Source organism: Rhincodon typus, chromosome 28 (genome assembly GCF_021869965.1).
Source record: "Rhincodon typus isolate 14 chromosome 28, sRhiTyp1.1, whole genome shotgun sequence".
Classification (NCBI taxonomy): domain Eukaryota; kingdom Metazoa; phylum Chordata; class Chondrichthyes; order Orectolobiformes; family Rhincodontidae; genus Rhincodon; species Rhincodon typus.
The window spans coordinates 21802910-21826131 of record NC_063359.1 but is presented as its reverse complement, the minus strand read 5'-3'; the positions used below and the strand labels follow the sequence as shown (position 1 = coordinate 21826131).

Genomic DNA, 23222 nt, shown 5'->3' with positions numbered 1-23222 from the left:
GACCCTTCATCAGAAATGAAGGGTCTAGGCCCGAAACGTCAGCCTTCCTGCTCCTATGATGCTGCTTGGCCTGCTGTGTTCATCCAGCTCTACACCTTGTTATCTCAGATTTTCCAGCATCTGCAGTTCCTACTATCTCTCGCATTTACCTAAATATGTCTTTGTATGGCAATCACTATTTCCAGTTTATAAAATTTGAAAGCTGCTGACTTTTCGACTTTGAATTCATATTTTTCTCATTAAAATTACAAATTAGCCTCAACTCTCAAAGAAATATCAAACATCTGAACGTTAGGAGTGTCCCAATCCTACAGTGCATTATTCCGTCTAGTTGCAAGGATATCTGACAGTACCTTAATGCAGTTAGCTGTAATGTGATTAAAGTATATAGTATTGTCTTCACTGAGACCAATAGTTCTTGTCAGCTGAGATGGATGTAGATCTTAACTAGTGGATTGTGCTGTTATTGTGACCAGGTTGGAAACTAGTTGTTACTGCATATTTTAACAGTAATGCCATTCTGAAGCAGGATGATGGGCTGATTAAATCATAGCTGTTAGGTCCATTTTCTTGTGGTTGCAAAGTTAGTTAACAGTGTTGATTCAGTGTGTTTATGGTTTAGAAGTTTGGAACCCAGTTCTGAAGAAGGGTTACTGGACTCGAAACATTAACTCTGCTTTCTCTTCACAGAAGTTGCCAGACCTGCTGAGTTTCTGCAACAGTTTCTGTTTTTGCTTGAATATCTGTTTGGTTTGCCAGTGCTATTTCTGTTTTATTCAATGTACTTTGAAGCCTCAAAAAGAAAGTGGAGAGGAGGAACTATGAGAAAGTTAGACACCCCTAAATGTAATGCGCACTTCAACACAACCAATTTGGTTTTCAAACTTGGAGTCAGATACTAATGGCGATGAATAAAGGGAGGAGGCATAATCCATGCTTCGTGAGGTGTTACAGAAGTGGAAATTGCTTTAAATATTGGAAGGAATGTTGTTCTTGATATTTTCTTGTTCATATGTTGGTATAAATGAAAAGCAACTGAATGTCATGATACCCATTCATAAGGAATGTTTTCAAATTATGCTTCAAAGGCTGAGGAACGTTTGGGTACTTGATTGTTTAGATTATATATTGCAGTGCTGCAAGTAAGCCTGAGGGTGTTGCCTCAGGTAATGATGAGGACGTTGTAGAAATTAAATCCAGAGTCTCCAGCTGAACCTCGCAGAGTGAATTTATTTACATGATAGACATGATATAAGAAACACTATCTGAAAATATGACTTTTTTTTTTGAAATACCCCTGATTTTAAATTCAAGAATGCATCTCCAAAAGTTCATTATAGATAACATGCATAGCTTCTAGCAATCACCCTTTAATTGTAGCTCAAGTGCATCTATTTCTTGATTTCTGTTTAATGGTCCAAGACTCCAGGTTCAAATCCCACCTGCTCCAGAAGTTTGTAATACCATCTCTGAGCAGGTTGATTTTTTTTTTTAAATTAATAAAGTCTACAACTTTACCTTATAATCTTGTCATTGTTTGCAGGAGGAACCTATAACCTTTAATGAAGATGTCTTTGTATCACACCGCTCGAGTGCCATGAGGCAGTTCCTGCAAAATGCGATTCAGCTTCAGCTCTTCAAACAGGTAAGGGGTTAATGTTAAGCTGTTCAGATGGTTGGCAGCTCAATCACCTTTGTTGGACTGAACTGCGAATATGAATAGATTCTCTACTAAGATTGACTGAAATAAGTTAATCTCTATATGAAATTCCAATAGTTAACGTTGGCTTAAAAGCTTGTGATTTCAAATTATCTGTTGCACTACAACCTGGTGTTGTATGACATCTGACTTTGTCCACCCCAGTCCAACACCGGCACCTCCACATCATGATTAAAAGCAATCATTATGAAAGATGCTAAATGTCACACAAGTTATCAAAACAAAATGAAATAGTAAGTGGTGCTTTTAACGAAAGAATTTGACTCTAGTAAAATGTTTGCTTAAATGTCTCATCAGTTCATCACTTCACAAAGTTAGAAGTCACACGACACCAGGTTATAATCGAAAGCTTGCAATCTCAAATAAACCCATTGAACTATAACCTTGTCCACCCCAGTCCAACATCAGCACTAAAAGAAAGGGAGTGGAGTTTATTTGAAAGTTCAATTCTGTATATGTGTTGGAAAATTAGATGTAGCTGTCACTTCTGTTTATGAGCAGTAGTTTTAGTAGTTTCATAAGCTATGTAGGAATTGTCCAGATTTCTTTCTGAAGTACTGACTTCTACTTTGCTGCTCTCATATTGCTCGTAATTTTTTAATATTATCAGCACCTACAGTTTTTGCTTCAGCAATTAAGTTAGATGAGCCCTGTGGTGCTGTGATGGATTGATCATCAATGTTATAGACCAAAAGTTTAACATTTTCTTTGGATGTTACCTCTTCAAATGGAATAAAATTAGTGAATTTCATTCGTTATTGTATACTTAAACAAATTGTTTATACAATATTCAAGTTATAGCAATTGTACAACTTTCCAGCATGTGAATACCTAGACTAGAGTTCCAAACCCTGCAATTTGCTGTCATGGTGGAAAACAATAGACTAATGTTCAACATTTTTTTCACAAGCCTCAGTGGACAGACTGCTTGTGCTTCCCCATTATTCAGCTATATATAAATAATGCCCATCACTATTTTGAAAATTTAGCAGACAGACAGTTATCTTGTATGTCAAACTGCACTCTAATATTTGAAACTTGCAAAATTCTATCAATCTATTCATAAATTCAGTCATGATGTAGAATGTTCAAGTAGATTAAAGTCAATCTAAGATTTCTTTCAGTTTGAAACATGCAAGAATCAGCTTCTAATTGTACTTGGCCTTTCTTGTATATGCCAACTATTTATTATTTAGTGTTCATGTTTCTGATGATATTAGTGACTGCGTATAATGAATGAGAGACTTCTACTTATAAATAAAACCTTTCTAAACTGCATCTTCTCATTCAACCATGTATTCTACACTAAAAACCGAAGTGTAAAGTTGGAATAATTTGTATTCGCTTTTATCTGATTCTTTAAATTTTTTTCCATTAGTCGATCCTTATTAAGTGATTTGACAGCATCGGGAATTGTAAATACTGTGCTTGCTGTGATATTTTTCTTCATGAAGATGTTGCACATTTGACCAGTTGTCTTAAAATAACTTTTCTTTTTTAGTTCATTGATGGTCGACTGGATCTCTTGAATTCTGGGGAAGGATTTAGTGATGTGTTTGAAGAAGAGATAAACAATGGTGAATATGCAGGTATAAGGCTTTACTGAACAGAGTTCACAATTATGAAGCTGGAAAAATAACTTTTCTGCTGATATTTAGAGCTCTCCTTCGATAGCTCAGCTGGTAGAGCGGAGGACTGTAGTGTGTTGTAAATCTGTCATCCTTACGTTGCCGGTTCAATTCCAGCTTGAAGGAGTTCCCACCTTCCTTAACAGGTTGATGTTAGGAAGGAGGGATGTGCTAGAAATTTTGAAAACATGGGGATAGGTAAGTCCCCTTGGCCAGACGGGATATACCCAATGTTTCTACAGGAAGCGAGGGAAGAGATTGCTGTGACTTTGGCAATGATCTTTGCATCCTCACTGTCCACTGGAGTAGTACCAGATGATTGGAGGGTGGCAAACGTCACTCCCTTGTTCAAGAAAGGGAATAGGGATAATCCTGGAAATTACAGACCAGCCAGTCTTTCTTCTGTGGTAGGCAAATTATTGGGGAGGATTCTGAGACAGAGTATCTATGATTATTTGGAAAAGCACAGTTTGATTAGAAATAGTCAGCATGGCTTTGTGAGGGGCGGGTCAAGCCTTACTAAATTCGAACAGTGGATGTGGTGTATATGGATTTTAGCAAGGCATTTGATAAGGTTCCCCATGGTAGGCTCATTCAGAAAGTAAGGAGGCATGGGATTCAGGGAAATTTGGCTGTCTGGATACAAAACTGGCTGTCCAATAGAAGACAGAGGGTGGTAGTAGATGGAAAGTACTCAGCCTGGAGCTCGGTGACCAGTGGTGTTCCGCAGGGATCTGTTCTGGGACCTCTGCTCTTTGTGATCTTTATAAATGACTTGGATGAGGAAGTGGAAGAGTGGGTTAGGAAGTTTGCCGATGACACGAAGGTTGGTGGAGTTGTGGATAGTGTGGACGGCTATTGTAGGTTGCAACGGTACATTGACAAGATGCAGAGCTGGGTAAACAAGTGGCAGATGGAATTCAACCCGGAAAAGTGTGAAGTGATTCATTTTGGAAGGTTGAATTTGAATACAGAATACAGGGTTAATGGCAGGATTCTTGGCAGTGTGGAGGAACAGAGGGATCTTGGGGTCCATGTCCATAGATCCCTCAAAGTTGCTACTCAAGTTGATAGGGTTGTTAAGAAGGCATATGGTGTGTTGGCTTTCATTGGCAGGAGAATTGAGTTTGAAAGCAGCAAGGTTAAGCTGCAGCTCTATAAAACCCTGGTTAGACCACACTTGGAATATTGTGTTCAGTTCTGGTTGCCTCATTATAGGAAGGATGTGGAAGCTTTAGAGAGGGTGCAGAGGAGATTTACCAGGATGCTGCCTGGACTGGAGGGCAGGTCTTATGAGGAAAAGTTGAGGGAGCTAGAGTTTATCTCATTGGAGCGAAGAAGGATAAGAGGTGACTTGATAGAGGTGTACAAGATGATGAGAGGCATAGATAGAGTGGATACCCAGGGCGGATGTGACTATTATGAGGGGGCATAATTTTAAGGTAATTGGAGGAAGGTGTAGGGGAGATGTCAGAGGTAGGTTCTTTTCAGAGAATGGTGGGCATGTGGAATGCGCTGCCAGCAGTGGTAGTGGAGTCAGATACTTTAGGGACATTTAAGTGACTCTTGGATAGGTGCATGGATGATGGTATAATCTAGGGCATGCAAGGTAGTTTGACCTTAGAGTAGGGTAATAGGTTGGCACAACATTGTGGGCTGAAGGGCCTGTAGTGGGCTGTACTGTTCTATGTTCTAAGTTAAAAAACTGACGTGCCTGTAAATTGCCTTTGACTCAGACTGCAAAATTTAGTTTGTAATGTTGCCTCTTTTGCTTTGATTAACTTTCATTGTTCCGTGTAATACAACATATTACAATTTTAAGCTGTTATATTTACGATTCTGAAGACTTTTTGTAACAGTTTATAATCAAGATGAGCTTACTACTGTGGCAATTGTTACAGTAGCTTGAAATAATTTTGTCTCACTCTCTAAAGAACATGCATTGATAGTTTTAAAGTTCTTAAAGTGTGAAGCATTTCTGTACACAGTAATTCCATGCTTCTGTAAGCAAATGCCAGTTTAAACTAAAGTTAAATGTTATCTAATGCAGATCTATATAAAAAAAATTTCAAAGACTTTACTCCTGAACTGTGGAGCTCTATACCTAAACTTTGAGTGGGATGACTTTAACAAAGAAAGTGCTGTGCTAATATGTCTGAAACGCATACGAACTTCAGGCATAAGGGGTTTCTGATTCCTTCCTCTGACCCTTCAAATAGCTAATGGATTTGTTATGCTGTTTTAAGTATGTGTGCCTTATAAAAGCAGATGGCTATTAAAATCTTAACATGTAAGCGATCGTAAATCCAGAAGTAAATAACTTACCAAAAATGTAAATCCAACCTGTCTGTTTTAAAATTTTTCATTATTGTTTTTAAATCAGCCTTCTTTTTTATACTCCCTTCAATCCTTCCAATTGGGTTTTTTTTAAAATTGATGGTATGAGGTTGTCACTGGCTAGGCCAGTATTTAATGCCCATCACTAGTTATCCAGAGGGCAGGTAAGAGTCAACCACATTAGTCTGGAGTCACATGTAGGCTAGACCAGGTAAGGATGACAGTTTCCTTCCTTAAAGGACATTAGTGAACCAGGTGGATTTTTCCTGACAATCAACAATTCATGGTCATCATTAGACTCTCAGTTCCAGATTTTTTTTTATTGAATTCAAATGCCAGCATCTGCCATGGTGGAATTTGAAGCTGGGTTCCCAGAACATTACCTGGATCTCTGGATTAAGAGTCCAGTGATAATACTACTAGGCCGTCATATCCCATTTTGTAATGTTGTGGTGCTCCGTGTATACAGAACTAAATTTTACTTGGGTTACAAAAGTAAATTACTTCTCATAAAACAATAGATTGATTTTTACACTAGCGTTAGAAAAATAGGCTAGAGATAGTGAAATTTCTAACTTTTGGAAATTTATACTGAATGAAAACTCTGGGCTGAATCTTATGATATGTTAGCTGAACTTTCACAGAGAGTTTATCTTCATGAAGATAAAATGGATAGTCGCAGTCTTTTTCCCAGGGTAGAAATGTCAATTACTAAGGAATAAAGGTTTATGGTAAAAGGGGGTAAGTTAAGGAGATGTGAAAGTAAAGCTTTTCACCCAAAGGGTGATAAGTGCCTGGAATGAGCTGCCACAGGAGATGGTGGAGGCAGATACAATAGCACTGTTTTAAGAGGCATCTTGACAGATGTATGCATAGGCAGGGAACAGGGGGCTACATACTGTGTGGAGGCAAAAGGGTTTATGGTTTAGAAAGTCATCATGTGTCAGTGCAGTCTTGGTGTGCCAGAGGGTTTGTCCCTGTGCTGAACTGTTTCTTTGTTCTTTGAAGACTAGTGAGTTTTCTTTCACTATCATCCAAAAATGATCTCATTATGGCTCTATGGTGCCCATCTTGTCCCGTGCTGGCCTGATGCTTCCACTTGCCATAGCCAAAAGTACCACTGCTGGGCTACCTTGGGTTCCCTGACACCATACAATCTTTAAAAGGCTGTTGTGCACTCTGTCAAGCACTGTCAATATGAAGCCCCCCTGCATATTTTATGATGTTTGTCGTGATCATGGAAGACGAGAGGAATTTGGTGCTGTACTTTGCAGACAGGGATCTGGAAGCCTTGCTAAGGTGGGTGATGCAGAGGAGCAATGTCCCTTTTCTCCAGGACGACCAGAGGAAGCCACAACCCTATGTTCTGCCAGTCTGGTCCGATGTTGCCACATGGGTCAGTGTAGTAATGGGCATTTGGAGGAGCACCCAGTGAAATAACTGTACAGAGGCCAGAATCCTGTCACTGAATCACCCTTTATTTACTTGTGCACAGGACTCTGGCCACCCAGCTCAGAGTCAGTCCCAGGAACTGAGGAGATTCTAAATCTCCTGTTACTATTGGTCAGCCAGTGCTTTCCTGATTGACCCAGGTTAACAACCCCAATCAAGGACCTCTTAGTCAATGGTTTCGATCACTATATCCCCCTAGCCCCAAGTCCTAGGATGTAGGCCTGGTCTTTCTCGTGTTGCTTTTCCTGTGATGTTTTTGCCCCAGGTCCAGTTCCTCTGACTCAGACTCTGACATGGGCAGCATGTACGGTACTGTCGCCTCTCTCTTGTGTCCAGAGTGTCTCAGGAGAGTTTCCTCCTCTTCTCCTGGCAGTAACCATATCAAGGCTGCATCCATCTCAGACTGAGGTTTCCTGGACACTACACGGAGGAGGAGAACAACTTACGGTTTCTGACAGGCCTTCTGGCTGTTCTAAGGGGCAGGTAATGTTTTGCTCCTGCCCCGTTTGCGAGGTAACAGCTTTCAGGTGATCCACATGTTTGTTCAGGACTGTATCACCTGCCCGAACTTTGAGAGTCACGGGACCTGACCTTGCATCAACTTTGCCTCGTACCTATACAGGGCCATTTCCACGTTTTTGGCACTAAACGTCACCCCTGAATTAAATTGACTCTCTCGCTTAGAGGCAGTCTGGAAATACCAGGTTTAACCTGATGCGGAGTCTTCTCCCCAACAGCAACTGTGCTGGAGCTATCCCTGTTGCGTGCGGGGTGGTCCTATAAATGAACAGGAACCAGGACAGTTTGGTATCAAGCAACACTGTGAGCTGCTTCTTTAAGCCGGCCTTCAATGTTTGGACTGCTCTTTCTGCTAGACTATTGGACGATGGATGGTATGGAGCTGTCCCTATGTGCTGAATGCCATTTGACTTCAGGAAATTTCCTGTTGGTAAATGACGTCCCGTTATCCGTGACCAATACTTCCAGGAATCCGTGTTTCACAAACGCTGTTTGCAGCTTCACAGTTGTCATCCCTGAGTTTGCCAAACGGACTTCATGCACGTCCAACCACTTTGAATGGGCATCCACAATGACCAGGAACATTGACCCCACAAAAGAACCGGTACAGTTGACATGTAACCGAGTCCAGGGTTTAACCAGCCATTCCCATGAGTGCGGGGCTGCCGCTGCTGGCAATTTTTGTCCTTGTTGGCACTCTGAGCACTGCGCACCAACACAGCTAAGTTGGCTTCCAACCCTGGCCAGCAGTCATTGCTTCTTGCTAGCATCTTCATCTTGGAAACCCCCTGGATGACCCTGATGAAGTTCGGCCAGAATCTGGCTGCGACCTTTACTTAGGACAATCATTCTTGCTCCTCAAAGTAATATGCCATCCTCTACGATGATCTGGTCTCACCGGCTCCAGGAAGGTTTCAGTCCTGGTTGTGATGGCCCTTCTGTCTCCTCCATTACCACCAGCTGGTATAGTTTTGCTAGGACAGGATCTTTTTGTGCCCACAGTCAGATATTGTCTGCGGTGACTGAAAGGGTGTCCAGGAAGTTTAAAACCAAAACAGACTTTTCCAGGGGAGGGACCAGTGGTGGAGTGTCTGCCAGTGGGAGGTAGCTCAGGGCATTGGCATAAGCCACTTGGCTTCCTGGATAGTGTTCTAGCTTGTACTTGTACGCACTGAGAATAAGGGCCCAATGCTGAATTCTACTAGAAGCTATGGGCAGCACCACCTTGCCTTCCTTCAATAGCCCTAACAGGGGTTTGTGATCTGTTACTATTTCAAATTCTTTTCCGTAAAGGTACTGGTGGAATTTCCTCCTACCAAAGATGACTGCCAAACCTTCCTTCCTCGATCTCGGAATATTTACGTTCAGCATCAGCCAAAGTCCGGGAAGCATACGCTATTGGGCCTTCCTCTCTGTCAACGCTTGGACGGTTTTGCGTCGATGCCTCTGGAAAAGTTAAATCCCTTATAACTCAAAATGCTGCAGGTCCGCAAGCAGTCAGAAGGATTACTTGCTGCTTTTCATCTGCCCCAATGTCATTAGCCTGGAAAAAATATCACATTCTTTCCATATACTTGGCCCAGTCTTTGACAGCAGGATCAAACAGGTCAAGCTTTCCAAATAAAAGCATGCTGCCAGAAATGCTTACCCCAACTCCAACATGACTGCTGCAAGCAAATATTCTTCAGGCATGTACAGTTTTCTCCTCCTGTCGCCTCAGAAATAACTGCACAGAGGCCGGTATCCCATCATCGAATCACCCTTTATTTACTTGTGCACAGTACACTGACTGAGGCCATCCAGCTCAGAGCCAGTCCCCTCTATTGAGGAGATTCTAAATCTCCTGTTACTATTGGTCAGCCAGGGCTTTCCTGATTGGCCCAGGTTAACAACCCCAATCAGGCACCTCGAAGTCAACGAGGTTCCCCGTGGTTCCAGTCATGACACCCAGGCATTCAGGAAGGTCAGTGACTTTTATACTGTGCCAGTGTAAGTCCTATCATCATCTTTCTGCTCAGTCCATTTCTGCTACTGCACACACCTTCCACAAGGCTCATGCTTTACCATTCTCACTATTGCATGTGACATCTAGCCTCACTTGCTCTCATCTATCAAATTTTCCCACACTGCACCGCATTGTCGGTGCGCTGCTTACTGACTCACTTGGGACATTTTCCGAGGTTTCCCCCACCTTCGCCACCACTAATAGCTATCCCACCAACTATCATCACGACAGTACAGCAAGATGTACCTCCCTGTCTGATGACTGCTGCACAGCCTGCCCGCTTTTGTGCCTGCGCTGAAATGGAAAGCAGCACAGTAGTCCTGTGAGCCTTTAAGTTGCGATTGAAGGGACAAAGTGCAAAAAGGAAGGAAAGAATGCAGTGAGTGAACACTGAGAGCAAGCTAGCAGCCATGATATGCAGCCTGTTCCAGTCTGAGAGTAGGGTGCCTATCCATTGACACAAAATGTCCTTACAGCAGCATTCCAATGATAGTTGCCAACATGCTCCAAAGTACAGCATTGAAGTGCAAAGGTGTACTGTAAGTGGATTGGAGATGTCACGTGATGGTACAGAGGACATTAGGTATCAGATGCCAACATTTGTGGATTTCAGTTGCGTATGACCAGAGCCATGGAGCATGCACTGAAACCTTGGTTCTGGGTATCCAAGATAGTGACCCTGGAGGTGCAAGAGACAAACAGGAGTTGCCAGTACCGGCTCTGACTTCCATCTCAGGAACTCTCTGCATCTAACTCCTACCTGTCCCATGGTACAATAGGAAACTACATATTAGTGAGTCCAGATTTGCAGCTATTGAAGCTGATAGCAAGCCATAATCCCTGTCACTAAGCATCTCACTACCCCTGAGCGAGAATCTTGACTCGACATCTAGAATTTTGATCAAAGGTGCTACTAATTGTTCCCATCACTGAGATAGGCTGTGCTGGTTCTCTGATGCATTCACCTGGATTTCTCTCCTTAGATCACATCATTCAGGGCCCTGTATGATTCCACCCTTTAAAAATCATGTTGAGATTATCGATCAACCAATGAGGAAGGTAATGGGAGAAACATTAACACTGTGATAGCGGAAAGGAAATTGCTGCGAAGTAAAGCCAGACAGGAATGAGGTGGAAATGATTACATATACTGTAAGTGTAGTTTTTGAACTAGTGTCAACAAAATTAAAATTACAAGAAAAAATTAAAAGTGCAAAACTGAAAGGAGAATGTTCAAGTGCAGAACAAAGATTGAGGCAGCACATTGCTTGTGCGGGAACGAAACCCAATTCAAAATGGGAGGTAAGACCATCTTTTATGATATTATGTGCAAGCTTTAAGATTTAATTTCAATCTCCAATTTTTAGAATCAGTGCATTTTGAAATTATTTTGTTGGAGTTGTGCCAGTGATATTAGTATGTATTGATTTGTTTGAATACGTTTGGTATATGTATTTTTTATTTTTATCCAAAGTGCATCAGTAGATTTTTCTTTTCACTGGCGAGAATATTGGTTTCCACATGACTGTGATTACCTTGTGATCCCTTAGTATAATAAAGGGATGACAGGCACAAAAACAGTAAAAGGAAGATTTGGTAGCAAGGTTCCTATGAAAGTTACAGAAAAGTTGAAAGGGACCCTTTGACAATAAGTTATAGGTGTGAAAGTGACAATAATAACATGGACAGCGACTGACGAAGGTGTGATATGTAAAAGAGGTATTATTACAGCAGGAAAAGAAAGGGGCGAAAAAGGAGAAATGTGAACAGAATCAAGAGAGCATGATGTAATTTTAATTTTGTCTTTCTCTTCTCCTTTTTTTCTTGTGTTTCTCATCATATTTTTTCCTATGTTTCTTCATGGCAATTTAGTATTGTATTCTGAATTCAAGAATTCAGAAGGCGGTCACTTCAAAGGAGGTGGACAGATTGTGCCCATTTACTTTTGTGGATAAATACAGAGATGTTGAATTTATTTATCTGTGGGGATTTAAATGAGGATGCATTTGCTACATGGCTGGTTTGCAATGCGGAGTGATGGCAACATCACAATTCAATTCCCACACTGGCTGAAGTCATGAAAGTCCTGCCTTCTCAACCATGCCCCTCACCATAAGGCATGGTGAATCTTAGGTTAAATCATCACCAGTCATCTCTCTGTCTCTAACAAGACAATAACCCTATGGTACTCCAGGATTATGATGACTTTACCTTTTACCTTCTTGATTGATTAATATTTACATAGTTGTAGAAAGGTTAACTTGTTTCACACTGTACCCTTGGAAAAGCTCACGAAAAGAGATCTTCGCACAAAGGAAGGCAAGAACCATGACAGAAAATTTGAGGAAAATAAAATTAAAAGGAAAATGATCGGTAATGACTTGGGGAAAAGAAAAGATGGAAAAAAGAAGAGATTTTATTAGAGTAGAAGTACAGTAGTAGAGTAGAAGAATGAGATTGTTGCTCGATGTCAACTCATAAATCCACATAATATTTTCTGCCTGTAGAATTTTTTTAGCTAGCTTCTTGTAATCACTCAAACTGCTTGCTTGTTACTATTGTACAAGATTGATTCTAGCAAACTATATCCTGTTTATTTCAACAAACATTAAGTTATTGCCAATATCAAAATCTCAAACAGAGCGCAAATCATATGTATTTTCTTTATTATTTGATATACTTGAAAAGTAAATTGTGTAAGTTTATAGTTCCATGAATCTGTTTAGGCTTTTAATTCTGTTATTACTTTTGCTTTAATACAATTATTGCCATAGTGTTGCCAGCATCCAATGAAAAATGTCTTACATAGCCACAGGCAGCAGCAAAGTGAACTTTCCCAAATTTTGAGATGAAGGCACTAGGAATGCATTTGCAGTACATCAAGGGAAACATTAGACCAGTTTTAAACCAATATAACTGCAGCATTGCTTTCTTCTTTCTTTCTCTTATCTAAGGTTAATTTATTTCTGCTCGCTCCTATCCTAGGTTTAAAAAAAAAGTAGCTGTATGTTATGCCTACAGAAATCTCAAAGAAAAGAAGGCTTGCAACTTTTGCAATATTCGGCAGTTTGCATGAATGGAAATGACCCGTCTAATAAATTTGCCTTTCACAGTCATGGAATTACATTTGCTTCAATTGAACAAAACATCAAGCAGAGCCCAAAGTAGATGGCCAATGCAATACTGCCTGTTGCACTGAGGTTTAAGGAAAATTTCTGTTCTTTGATGTCAGTTAATTCTATATCAATTGCAATTAATTATATGCAGAGCTGGGGCATTAATTGAGATTTTACTTGAGCATGTATAAATGGACACTTATTTCAACTGTGGAGAGTTTGTATTAGCTGTATGTCTGTAATGTTTCACTCTATAAATAAATTTTATACTGAGGAAGAGACAGCACAGTATGGAGCTGGAGGAGCACAGCAGGCCAGGCAGCATCAGAGGAACAGGAAAGTTGACGTTTTGGGTCGGGGCCCTTCTTCAGAAATGGGGAGGGGAGCTCAGAAATAAATTGGGGGGGGGTGGGGGCTGGGGAAAGGTAGGTAGGATGGTGATAGGTGAGTGCAGGTAGGGAGTGGTGGGGATTGGTCAGTGAGGTGGGAGGAGCAGATAGGTGGGAGAGAAAATGGACAGGTTGTGTCAGATCAAGGAGGTGGGGATGAGAGGGAGGGTCGCTCGTGGGATGAGGCTGGGAGTGGGGAGATTTTAATACTGGTAAATTCCATGTTGAAGAAGCCTGAATCCAATACCATCCTTCACGAGCTGATTTTATAGAATTGCACAATGTCCAATTTAAAATTACAACCCATTTTAATTAAAAATGAACAAACTGAATTTGGTATCAAAGCAAGTATTTTTGTCCTAAGATGTTTACATACCCAATGTCACGATCCCAGCTGATTGTTATTCTCAACAAGTTAGATCCCAGAGTGAAACCTGACTTGATAGATATGTCGATAAAATCTCCACCACTGTTTTTTTTTCAGATTACAGCACCTGCAATAGTTTCTTTTAATCTTCTTCAACGATCCCTATTCAGTTGGCATTGCTGTAATTGGCTTATTTTCGGCAAAGTTCTGCATTCACGATCATGGAATCCCTACAGTGTGGAAACAGGCCCTTCGGCCCAACAAGTCCACACTCAAACCTCAGACCCATCCCCCGATAACCCACCGAATCTACACCTCCCTGAACACTACGGGCAATTTAGTATGGCCAATCCACCTAACCTGCACTTCTTTCGACTGTGGGAGGAAACCGGAGCACCCGGAGGAAACCCACGCAGACACAGGAAGAATGTGCGAACTCCACACAGACAGTCGCCCAAGGCTGGAATCGAATCTGGGTCCCTGGCGCTGAGCCAGCAGTGCTTGCCACTGTGCTGCCCCAATGCTGTTTTGCTATTTTCTTTTAGTTAATGTCTCTTCCTGACACCCTGAAATAAGCTATGACCCAGCTCACTTATTATTTAACGTGTTTGAGCCACATAGGACTTCCCTTCAGCCCAGATTGCTGGAGATTCCTATACTAACACCATGCCTTCTGTTAAGGACGTCTCTCTAGACCCACAGACACAGACTGTAACTCATTGCCTTTTTGAATGCTCTGTCTCTGTCTCCCTAGGTCATTGGACACATTATTGCTAGGCAACAACCCTGTTTTTTTTTACTGTTTTGACACATTGAACTGTTAACTCCCAGCTGTTCTCCAAGGCTGTAAATCCTCCGTACAAATGCATGTACGAACAGACCAGACACCAGGTACCACACTCCGAACAACCTAAAATGAAACTAAATTTCATATCTCCCCCTTTCTACCACACAATAATAAAAATATGATTTCAACTTAAATTGTTCTTCCAATTTAGAAACGAAGTTCTCAAAAATAAGGTGTTACAAGCCTTTGTTGCATGTACTAATAGCCAGTTGCACTTTGCTCCTCCAAACTAAAACCAAATATCTTCTTATATTCCTATATCACACAGTACAATTGTGTTTTATCTAAATGAGGTTAAATCTCTCAAAATTAGATTTTTACAATTACTTTGATAAAATAATTATTTCTATATATGTTATATATGTGCACATTGAACAACTGTAATCCTTTGAATTGAACATTGTTCTTAACATAAGCTGACCTTCCGACTAAATCACTTTTCTGCTTTTTGTAGGAAGTGACAAATCTTATCATCAGTGGCTGTTAACAGTGAAGGTGAGTGGAATCTATCATTCTTACCAAAATGCAAACGGAAATAAAAACTAATATTAAATGAAAAAATGGCCAGGAGTAAACTGAATGTAGACTCCCCTTGTGTATACATACTGAAGTGTTCCTTAAAAGTCTGCACATTGAACTGTATTGCTGCATATAAACAGTTTGAAGAATACAGCCAAGGATCCGTAATCTCTAAATGTTAGCCATGTGTTATGATTTGATAATCCTGTACATTACCTTTCTAGCCTTCCCAGGCTTGTATCACAGACTTTTTTTCATCTACTTTCTTGAGCTGATTGCTAGAATGTGCATGATTACATGATTCGGAGAAGTAAACTGGGTGAATTACTTCTCCTGTGTAAATAGCTGCCTGGATCTATGCTTAGTGACTCAACTTTGATAGTGCTGCAAGTTGAACCCCACACAATGGGGATTTGCAGTATTGATCGTTACTTTGTAGCAACGCCAACATTCTAATCATTCTCTATTATTTAGAAGTCATCCTGTTCACTGTCTACTAAATATGTTTTTGTATTTATTTCCAATTATGTTTTATAACAAGTTTACAAAATAATAACTTAGCTGACCTTTATAGTATGTTTCAATTCATTTTCCAATTAAAAATATTAACTTTTCTTGGCATCCCAATTAGTTCCAAGCAACATGAATTGAAAATACCATTACTGATATATGTAGGAACAATTATGCCGTCAGGTTTTTTACCATAATGTACGTAGATGTGAATAAGTTCTTGACTTATCTGAAAGGATATGAATAAGTTGATAAACTCAAATTTCGGTTCTGAAATTACAGTTGAGAGGATATTTTAAGCCTCTCACCTCACGTAACATGAATTGTAAAACACTTTTGTTAATTTTGTGTACTGTCTGGGCAGAGAAAAGTAAAATGTTTCTTAATTGAAAAAGTTTGTAAGTTAACTAAAATTTCTTGTGCACATTTTAACTTGGGTGTAGAATTTCCAGTGCACTACTTGTTGGATGAAAGGGATGTGTTAAGATTTCAAAGCAAACATCTTCAGTTCAAGTAATTTGCCAGCTGCATGACCATGTCCCTGTGTTGCTAAGTTCAATTTTAACTCCTGGTAGGACATTCTTAACTATTGGGCCCTAATTTAACTCAAGACATTCAGCTGCTCAATTGTTTCCAGCACAAAGCAGCATTGGCTGTTGGTGAAGGATGAGAATTGAATGGCCCTGAGACACTGGGTAGCCATGTTATCGAGCTAATGGGCAACGGAGGTCTAGACCTGCCTTGTAGAGTGCACTGGAGCACATTAAATTCCATTGCAGTCCCATGCAGTATGAAATGCTGAGTTGTATTTATTAATTAGATTCCCACTGGAGCCTGCACATTCACCACCAGAACCAACAGTGATAAAGCTGCAGAAAGGTGGGAAATAGAGCTGTTCTATTTTTAAATGCACTGTCACTCGGTTCCTGTTGATAGAAAGCACAATTTGAATGTTCCACTATGTATAGTGCTGCTATCTTAAACATTTCAATACATACATTTACAGGTGAGTTCAGTATTTATGTCATACACTGAACAACTGTCTACAAATAGTTTAAAAATACAACGTTTAGGTTTTAATTGATTTATATTGGTAATAGATGATTATGCATAAGCAATTGAGTTCTTTAAATATTTAGTGCTGGATTCTTTTTCCTTATTTCAGTTCAATATAAATAATATTCTTTGCCTATTAGGCCTAATTACTTTATTAGCACGAGAACAAGAACTAGTCTTGAAAACATAAACTCAAGGGGCATTCCTCTCTGACCTATAAAATTGATTGAAATTAAATAAATGATAATTGTCTCAGTCTTTGAAAAAAACAATAATAAATATATCCATCTTTGTTCAGAAAGATAAAGGTTGATGCATGAATACCTGATGAATCTAGTATTTTGAGTGTTTCTTTTAACAGTGATGACATAGTTAATTCTGAGTATTGTTCAGAATGCAGAAACAATGTGGAGACGAAACCTCCCATTCCACACAATTACTCTCAAGACTAATGCTTCTTCAAATGCAATATGAAAAATTAATTTGAGTTCAATTTTTTTGCATTTGTAGCATTACTGTGTTTACAGTCACTTTACAGAACTGTTCTCTAAATCTTCTTAATATTTCATGTAAAGGGATAGACTTCAAGTAAGTAAGTAAGTGAGATAAACTATCCCTGCCTGTAGTTTTCAACCTGCCTGCAGCTTTTGACACCATTGATTCCACCATCCTCCTCCTAAATCCAGCAGAATGGGCCTGCACTTACCTGGTTCCAATCTTAACTATCCAATCATAGTCAAAGAATTGCCAGCAGTGGTTTTATTCTTCCCATTTCAGCATAGTTACTTCCAGTGTCCACCAAGGATCTATCCTTGGCCCCTTTCTGTTTCTCATTTACATTCTGCCCCTTGGCAACATTATCTGGCAACACAACATCAGTTTTCATATGTATGCTGATGCCTATCTCTCCCAATCCTACAACCATCTCTAAATTACCAGGCTGCTTTTCTAACATTTAGTAATGGATGAACCGCAATATTCTGCAATTAAATATTTTGAAGATGGAAACCATCTTTGATCCCTGCCACAAACTCTGGTCCTTTGGCATCAACTCCATCACTGCTCCATGATGACTGTCTAACACTGAACCAAACTGTACACAACCTGGCTGCCATAATTGACCCCAAGATGAGCTTCTGACCATTTATCTGTACCATCACCAAAATCACCTATATCATCTGGCCCTGCCTCCGTCTCAAGTCTTTTGTTGCTGAAACCTTACTCAAGTCTTTGTAACATCCAGACTTGACTATTCTCATGCATTCCTTGCCAGGCTCCCACATTCTATCCTTTGTAAGTTTGAGGTCATCCAAAACTCTGCCCATGTCCTAACCTGCATTAAACTTCTTGAAAGTAAAACATTGTAATTTCATATCCAAACCATCAATTTGTACTTAAAGTTGAATCTCTTAGTAATCCAAGATCAAGATGACTACTAAAAAAATGCCAATTCCGTTTCGTTTCAATGTTTGTGTGATGAAATTTTAAAAGCAATTGCTTTTTTTAATTATCTGCCCTGACATAATTTTAAAGTGTTAACCTATTAAATATATTTTTCTTGATTACATATACCATCTGGTCCTTCCAGTTTTAAATTCACTGTGTGATGATACTATGGCTTGAAGAGGTGTATTCTGTCAATTTTTTTAATGAAGAGAAGGTTGAGACCATGATTCCGAGTGGACTGCTAAAAGCCAATAAAGTAAACAGCTTATGAGGCCTTGGTTTTTTTTTTAAGTTGGAACAATAGAAGCAGCCTGAATGGGTATGGTCAAGCTCCCACAGAACCAGAAATGTTAGTTTTAGCTTTTAAGCAGTTAGTGGGTCATGAAGCTGGATGTGGAAGCTATTACTCCCTGTCTGTTATAGTTAAAAGCTGGGGTTCTGTTCCTGCTGCTAGAATTGCATGCGAGACAATCTATTTTACTGAATTTGCCTTTGCCAAGGGTGTGTTTTTGGGATGTTGCTATATTCGAACAGTTAATTAGTAGTTAATATATCTATTATTTTGTTAAGCATTTTAATAGAGTTACAGTTAAGCCAGTTCTTTTATTTCTATTTTGTTTGTATTTTAACTGTCGTGTAAAAATAAAGTGTGTTTTACTTAAAGTCAAGTAGTTTGACCAATTGAATTGCATCTGGAATGCAATGCCTTGTATATACCTTTAAAGTAAGAAAAAGTTAGGGTCAAGGCTGTCTTAGTGTATATTGAGGGGTTGATGTGGTCCATAACAACTGAAAGGTGCTACTTCTTGTGTTTTAATTTGTTTAATATGAATTGTATAGGTGTTTTTCCTGATTTGAAATAATGCATAATTGCAGTAGTATACTAGCTATCTTAAGATCATTATTTTAAGAAAAGACCATTGTGACAAGTTATTTTTAAAAACACAATACAGCAATACAAATATGAGGGTAATTTAAATACAAAAAGTAAAGAGGGCATGTTGCTGTTGTTTAAAATTGAACATTGAGTTCTGGAAGAAGGAATTTTGTTGGAATGTGTTTGTGTTTGTGTTTTGAATTTTGGCTGCTGTTTTTCTGTCCCAACAACAAATCTTCTGGAGTGTCATGCATTGTGATGAAAGACTTTATCTAAACAATGTACAGTTCTTTATATGTTTAAAGACTATGTCATAAAATGTTACACAACACTTCTAATATCTCATTTGAAAGAGCATATGTTTAGGAAACAATTTTGTGCTCCCTCCCAAATCCCTTTCCTTTATTTCTGGAGTCTCCTTCATGATTAGTAATCATTTCCTCAGCCAACTCTGTGACTGTTCTATTTTCCCTTCATGTACTCAGTCTGCCACTTGTCAGTTTGAAATATGCTCATTTTACTTCATCACCTTCACACACATCCTGATCTCTGTTACCTCAGCAGGGAATTGATAACTTTCTAGAAATAGAATCCTCTTCTTTGCTGCACTCCACCTCTTCATGCAGATGCATTTTATAACTTAACTTTACAGACTTAATAGCACAAAAAATGGAAGGAATCAGAGGGACCGTCTTGAGAAACTAAGAAAATGAAACACCAATTTATTTTAGAAAGGGGAATAGGTAGTTTGATAATAACAATCATCAAAACACGATGATTGAATTCAAGGAACAATAGATTAAAAGATGTAAAAGGAAGCACTTGAAAGCATAAAAAAAGTTCGGAACAAATAAAAATCTATAAACCTAATAAAAATAAGAGACAGCAACACACCAAACTTCCTCCAGGACTGTATCTTCAATAACTCGTTGTTCATCAGAATCTTACACTGAGACAGATTACCATAACTTTTTGAAATTTTGGAGGTCCAATTCCTACTTACCAGAGTTCAAATGTTACATGTTTACTTGGAAAAACATCGCAGATTCTCATCGTACAGAATGACCCTGTTGGACCAGGCCTTTGGTAGAGCTGTCCAATTAACCCCAATCTCATTCTCAATATCATGCTCTGCCCTCCTACCTTTGCAAATTTTCATTTTCCTATCTGCATTCCTTTAACAGCTACTACTGAAGCTGCTTCTCCCATTCTTTCAGCCATAGCATTTTTTTCTTAAAATAAATTCTCTTTTTGATATTTTGTCAATTATTTATATCTGTGTTTTCTGGCTACCAATCTACCCACTTGTTTGCCCTTACTTACTCTATCAGTAGCTTCATAATTTTAAACACCTCTAAGTCTCCCCTAACCTTCTGTGCTCTCAGCAGAACAATCCTTGTTTCTCCACATATCACATCACTGGTTTTATTCTGGCAGATCTCTGTGTTTTCTCCAAGGCCTTGACGTCCTTTGTTGAATTTTGTTCTATTGTTTCTTTCATATTTTTGCTGTAAAAATATTCAGGGGTGTATGTCCTTCACAGTATGACTTTTCCCGGTGAGAGAGAGTCAAGTTCAGCCAATTATCCTTATTATTTTTTTAAAACCCTGTATCCTCAGAATGCTTGTCAGTGGCCCTTCATTTTCTAATGCTTTTAATTTGCTTTTATTGTGTATTGAGAATATTAATGATATCCTGTAACAAACAATTTGTCATAGCTCAGGTCTGTTCAGAGATTAGCGTTTAAACAGCTTTTGGAAATTTTTTATGCAAAACTGCAGCTATCCGACATGAAATCAAGCTATGACATGCCTGGAAATGCATCAAATTTGCCACTGCCCCAAATCACTTGTCCTATTTAAGTCTGGGAAGTAATCGTTTTTAAAAAAAAAAGCCTTGGTCCTGTGGCTGAAGCATGTGAAATGTATATGTCATCTTAAAGCATTTGTAATATTATAAACGTATTCTGCAAATGAATTAACCACCCATATATTAATAGAAAGGAAGTGGAGCCATCATAAATACAATGAAGACGAAGGCAAATCCTGCAATGAAGACTGTGTACAAATTTGTAAGTTGGCAATTTTAATTCGGTTGAAAAAGATGGAGTGTAAAACGTCTGTTAAATTCAGTAAATTGTTCATGATGATTATATGTGAATAGGTGCAAAATGCTGACATTCATTAGGATGAGGTGTATCTACCTGAAATTTGTGACTTCAGTGACTGTACAGTCAAGTGTTAGTAAATGAAGAGCTAATCTTAATTTGGGGCAATTTCAAAATCTCATCAGCAGTATTGTCCGAGGTTTTAATTACTTGGAGTTAGAATGCTAGTAAGTTGCCAGGGAAGTACTTCTCTTGCTGCTAATTGAACCCTTTTTCAAAGAAGAATAGGCTTTTGTTTGCCTCAAGATGCTTTGTAATGTTTCCATGCCCAGGTGGGGCATTTCTCTCTCCTCCACTAAGGGATATATGATTCACTGTCTTCATCTTCCAAATGCCTGTAATTGCAGGAGGAATGGAAGTAAATAACACAGGAGGTTGAGGAGTAATTTGGTTAAGGCAGGGGAGTAAAGAATGCGAAGGTGAGATTTAATGAAAGTTTATTTTATAATTAAACAGGCTTTTGGGCGAAAAGGAAAAGATTCTTTCCTCTGATTCAGGAGTCAATGAAGAGGAATTATCCATTGTAATTCCCTCTGATAGAGTGAAGAAAAGACATAGAAACATTTTTTTTTTTAAATTGTAAATTGTTGGAAAATTGAGTCTCTAGAGCAGGGTCCACTACAACATTAAGGGAAAATGGATTAAATGTTTGATGCAGATCAGTGGTACGTCCAAGAAAGTAGCCACTACAAACATAATTAACTGATGAGCTATTAAAATGATTCTTGTTAGCTTGACATTGATATTGAGTGGTATCTTCTGCCTGGATGCCCATCTGGGGGCAGTCTAGTAATGCTTCTTCCAAGACTCCCCTATGGGCTCTTCCTTCATGTGTTGGGTTGATTATCTAGGCAACTATAGATGTTGGCAATAAAAGAATATTACAGGTGTCTTTGTAGAATGTCTAAAGCTCTCTAGGGAACATTTTGACCTTTATTTTTAAAATCCTGTTCTGAATTGCATCGTTAAGTCACTGTAGTCAATGATTCAGATTATGACAGCATAAAATTGGTACATGGTGCCAGAAGTAATAAAACTTGAAAACCTAACTGTGCTTATTATTAAACAATTGAAAAAGACAATTTGGTGCTACTGAGCCAATTGCTTTCTGAATTATCTTAGCACTTGCATATGTGAATTTCACCCTTCAACATTTGCTTCCATTTAAACTTCTGAATCTAGCTCAGGAGCTGAACCTTTTTGCTGTAGAGCATTCTGTGACTAAGGTGATTTATTTGCAGGGTACTACTTCTGTACTTTAACTTCACCATCTGAATCATTTCTCTTTTGCAAGATATTGCAAATTAGCAGACTTTTTAGTTCTGCGGAAAAGTCAGTAATCTGAAACATCAATTCTGATTCTGTATCTATAAAGATGCTGCCTCACCTGCAGAGCATGTCCAGTGTTTTCTGTTCTTATTTTAGGTCTCCAGCATCCACAATATTTTGCTTTTGAAACAAAAGTTTCACTTGGCCAAGAATCAAACATTTCCGTTCTTTGCTGTAGAGCTATTCATTTTAATCTTGATCAAGTGCTGACTTCAGTAATAATCACTGCATAAACTTTGAAATGTCCATCAGTATTTAAAAGTTTGCAGTTTTTGTTCGTTCTATTTTCTCCTCTTGGATTGTTCCAAAATAGTGGAATAGAAATGGTTTAACAGAAAGTCTTGTTGCCAATGGAAACAAATGAAGTACTATGCAGAGGTTTAAATTGAATTCTCTTCTGCAATTCTAGGCAAAAGATCATGCAAAAATGGGAATAAAAGAAGTGAAAAATCGTTTGAAGCAAAAGGTATTTTTTCTTCTTACAAAGTGTTCTGCATTAAGTACTAAACCAGCAAATGTATTTTGTGATCAATATGAAATTGTTTGAAGCACTGTTATGACCACACTTGAAAATGCATTAACAGAGACAATATTGAGTGAGCTTTTTGGAAAAATATGGATAGCTGCCCAAGGACTTTTAATTCAAGAACGTTCCTTTGTTTCCACCTGAGTTTTACTCTTGATGTCTGAGTAAGTGGTTAAAGCATTAGAGATATGGTGGGTAAAGCTTTCACTTTTATGCCCAGCAACAGGCTTTAACTTGAACATCACAAGTACATCTCTACTGGACTGTTATCTTTGTTTCTATTTATTACAGCTCTGAACTTTGTGGTCTAAATGAGAATACCAATTAGTGACTTATTATGAGATAACAAGGTGTAGAGCTGGATGAACACAGCAGGCCAAGCAGCATCAGAGGAGCAGGAAGGCTGACGTTT

At 38.9% G+C, this 23222-nt stretch overlaps 2 protein-coding genes and 1 non-coding gene across 3 annotated transcripts in view; all 3 read left to right on the top strand.

Annotated features, from left to right (window-relative positions):
• LOC109912627 (DENN domain-containing protein 1A-like) overlaps nucleotides 1–23222 on the top strand; it is a 164607-nt gene that overhangs the window by 72106 nt on the left and 69279 nt on the right. The window lies entirely within an intron of this gene.
• LOC109916315 (DENN domain-containing protein 1A-like) overlaps nucleotides 1–23222 on the top strand; it is a 107131-nt gene that overhangs the window by 57393 nt on the left and 26516 nt on the right. Inside the window, exons 3-7 of the mRNA XM_048613371.1 lie at nucleotides 1544–1645; nucleotides 3222–3309; nucleotides 14835–14875; nucleotides 20788–20859; nucleotides 22694–22750. Of these exons, the coding sequence (XP_048469328.1) occupies nucleotides 1544–1645; nucleotides 3222–3309; nucleotides 14835–14875; nucleotides 20788–20859; nucleotides 22694–22750 (360 nt within the window). The remainder of the gene's footprint in view (nucleotides 1–1543; nucleotides 1646–3221; nucleotides 3310–14834; nucleotides 14876–20787; nucleotides 20860–22693; nucleotides 22751–23222) is intronic.
• On the top strand, nucleotides 3385–3474 carry trnay-gua. Its single transcript is given in 2 exon segments — nucleotides 3385–3421; nucleotides 3439–3474. It is a non-coding gene; the product is annotated as a tRNA-Tyr (tRNA).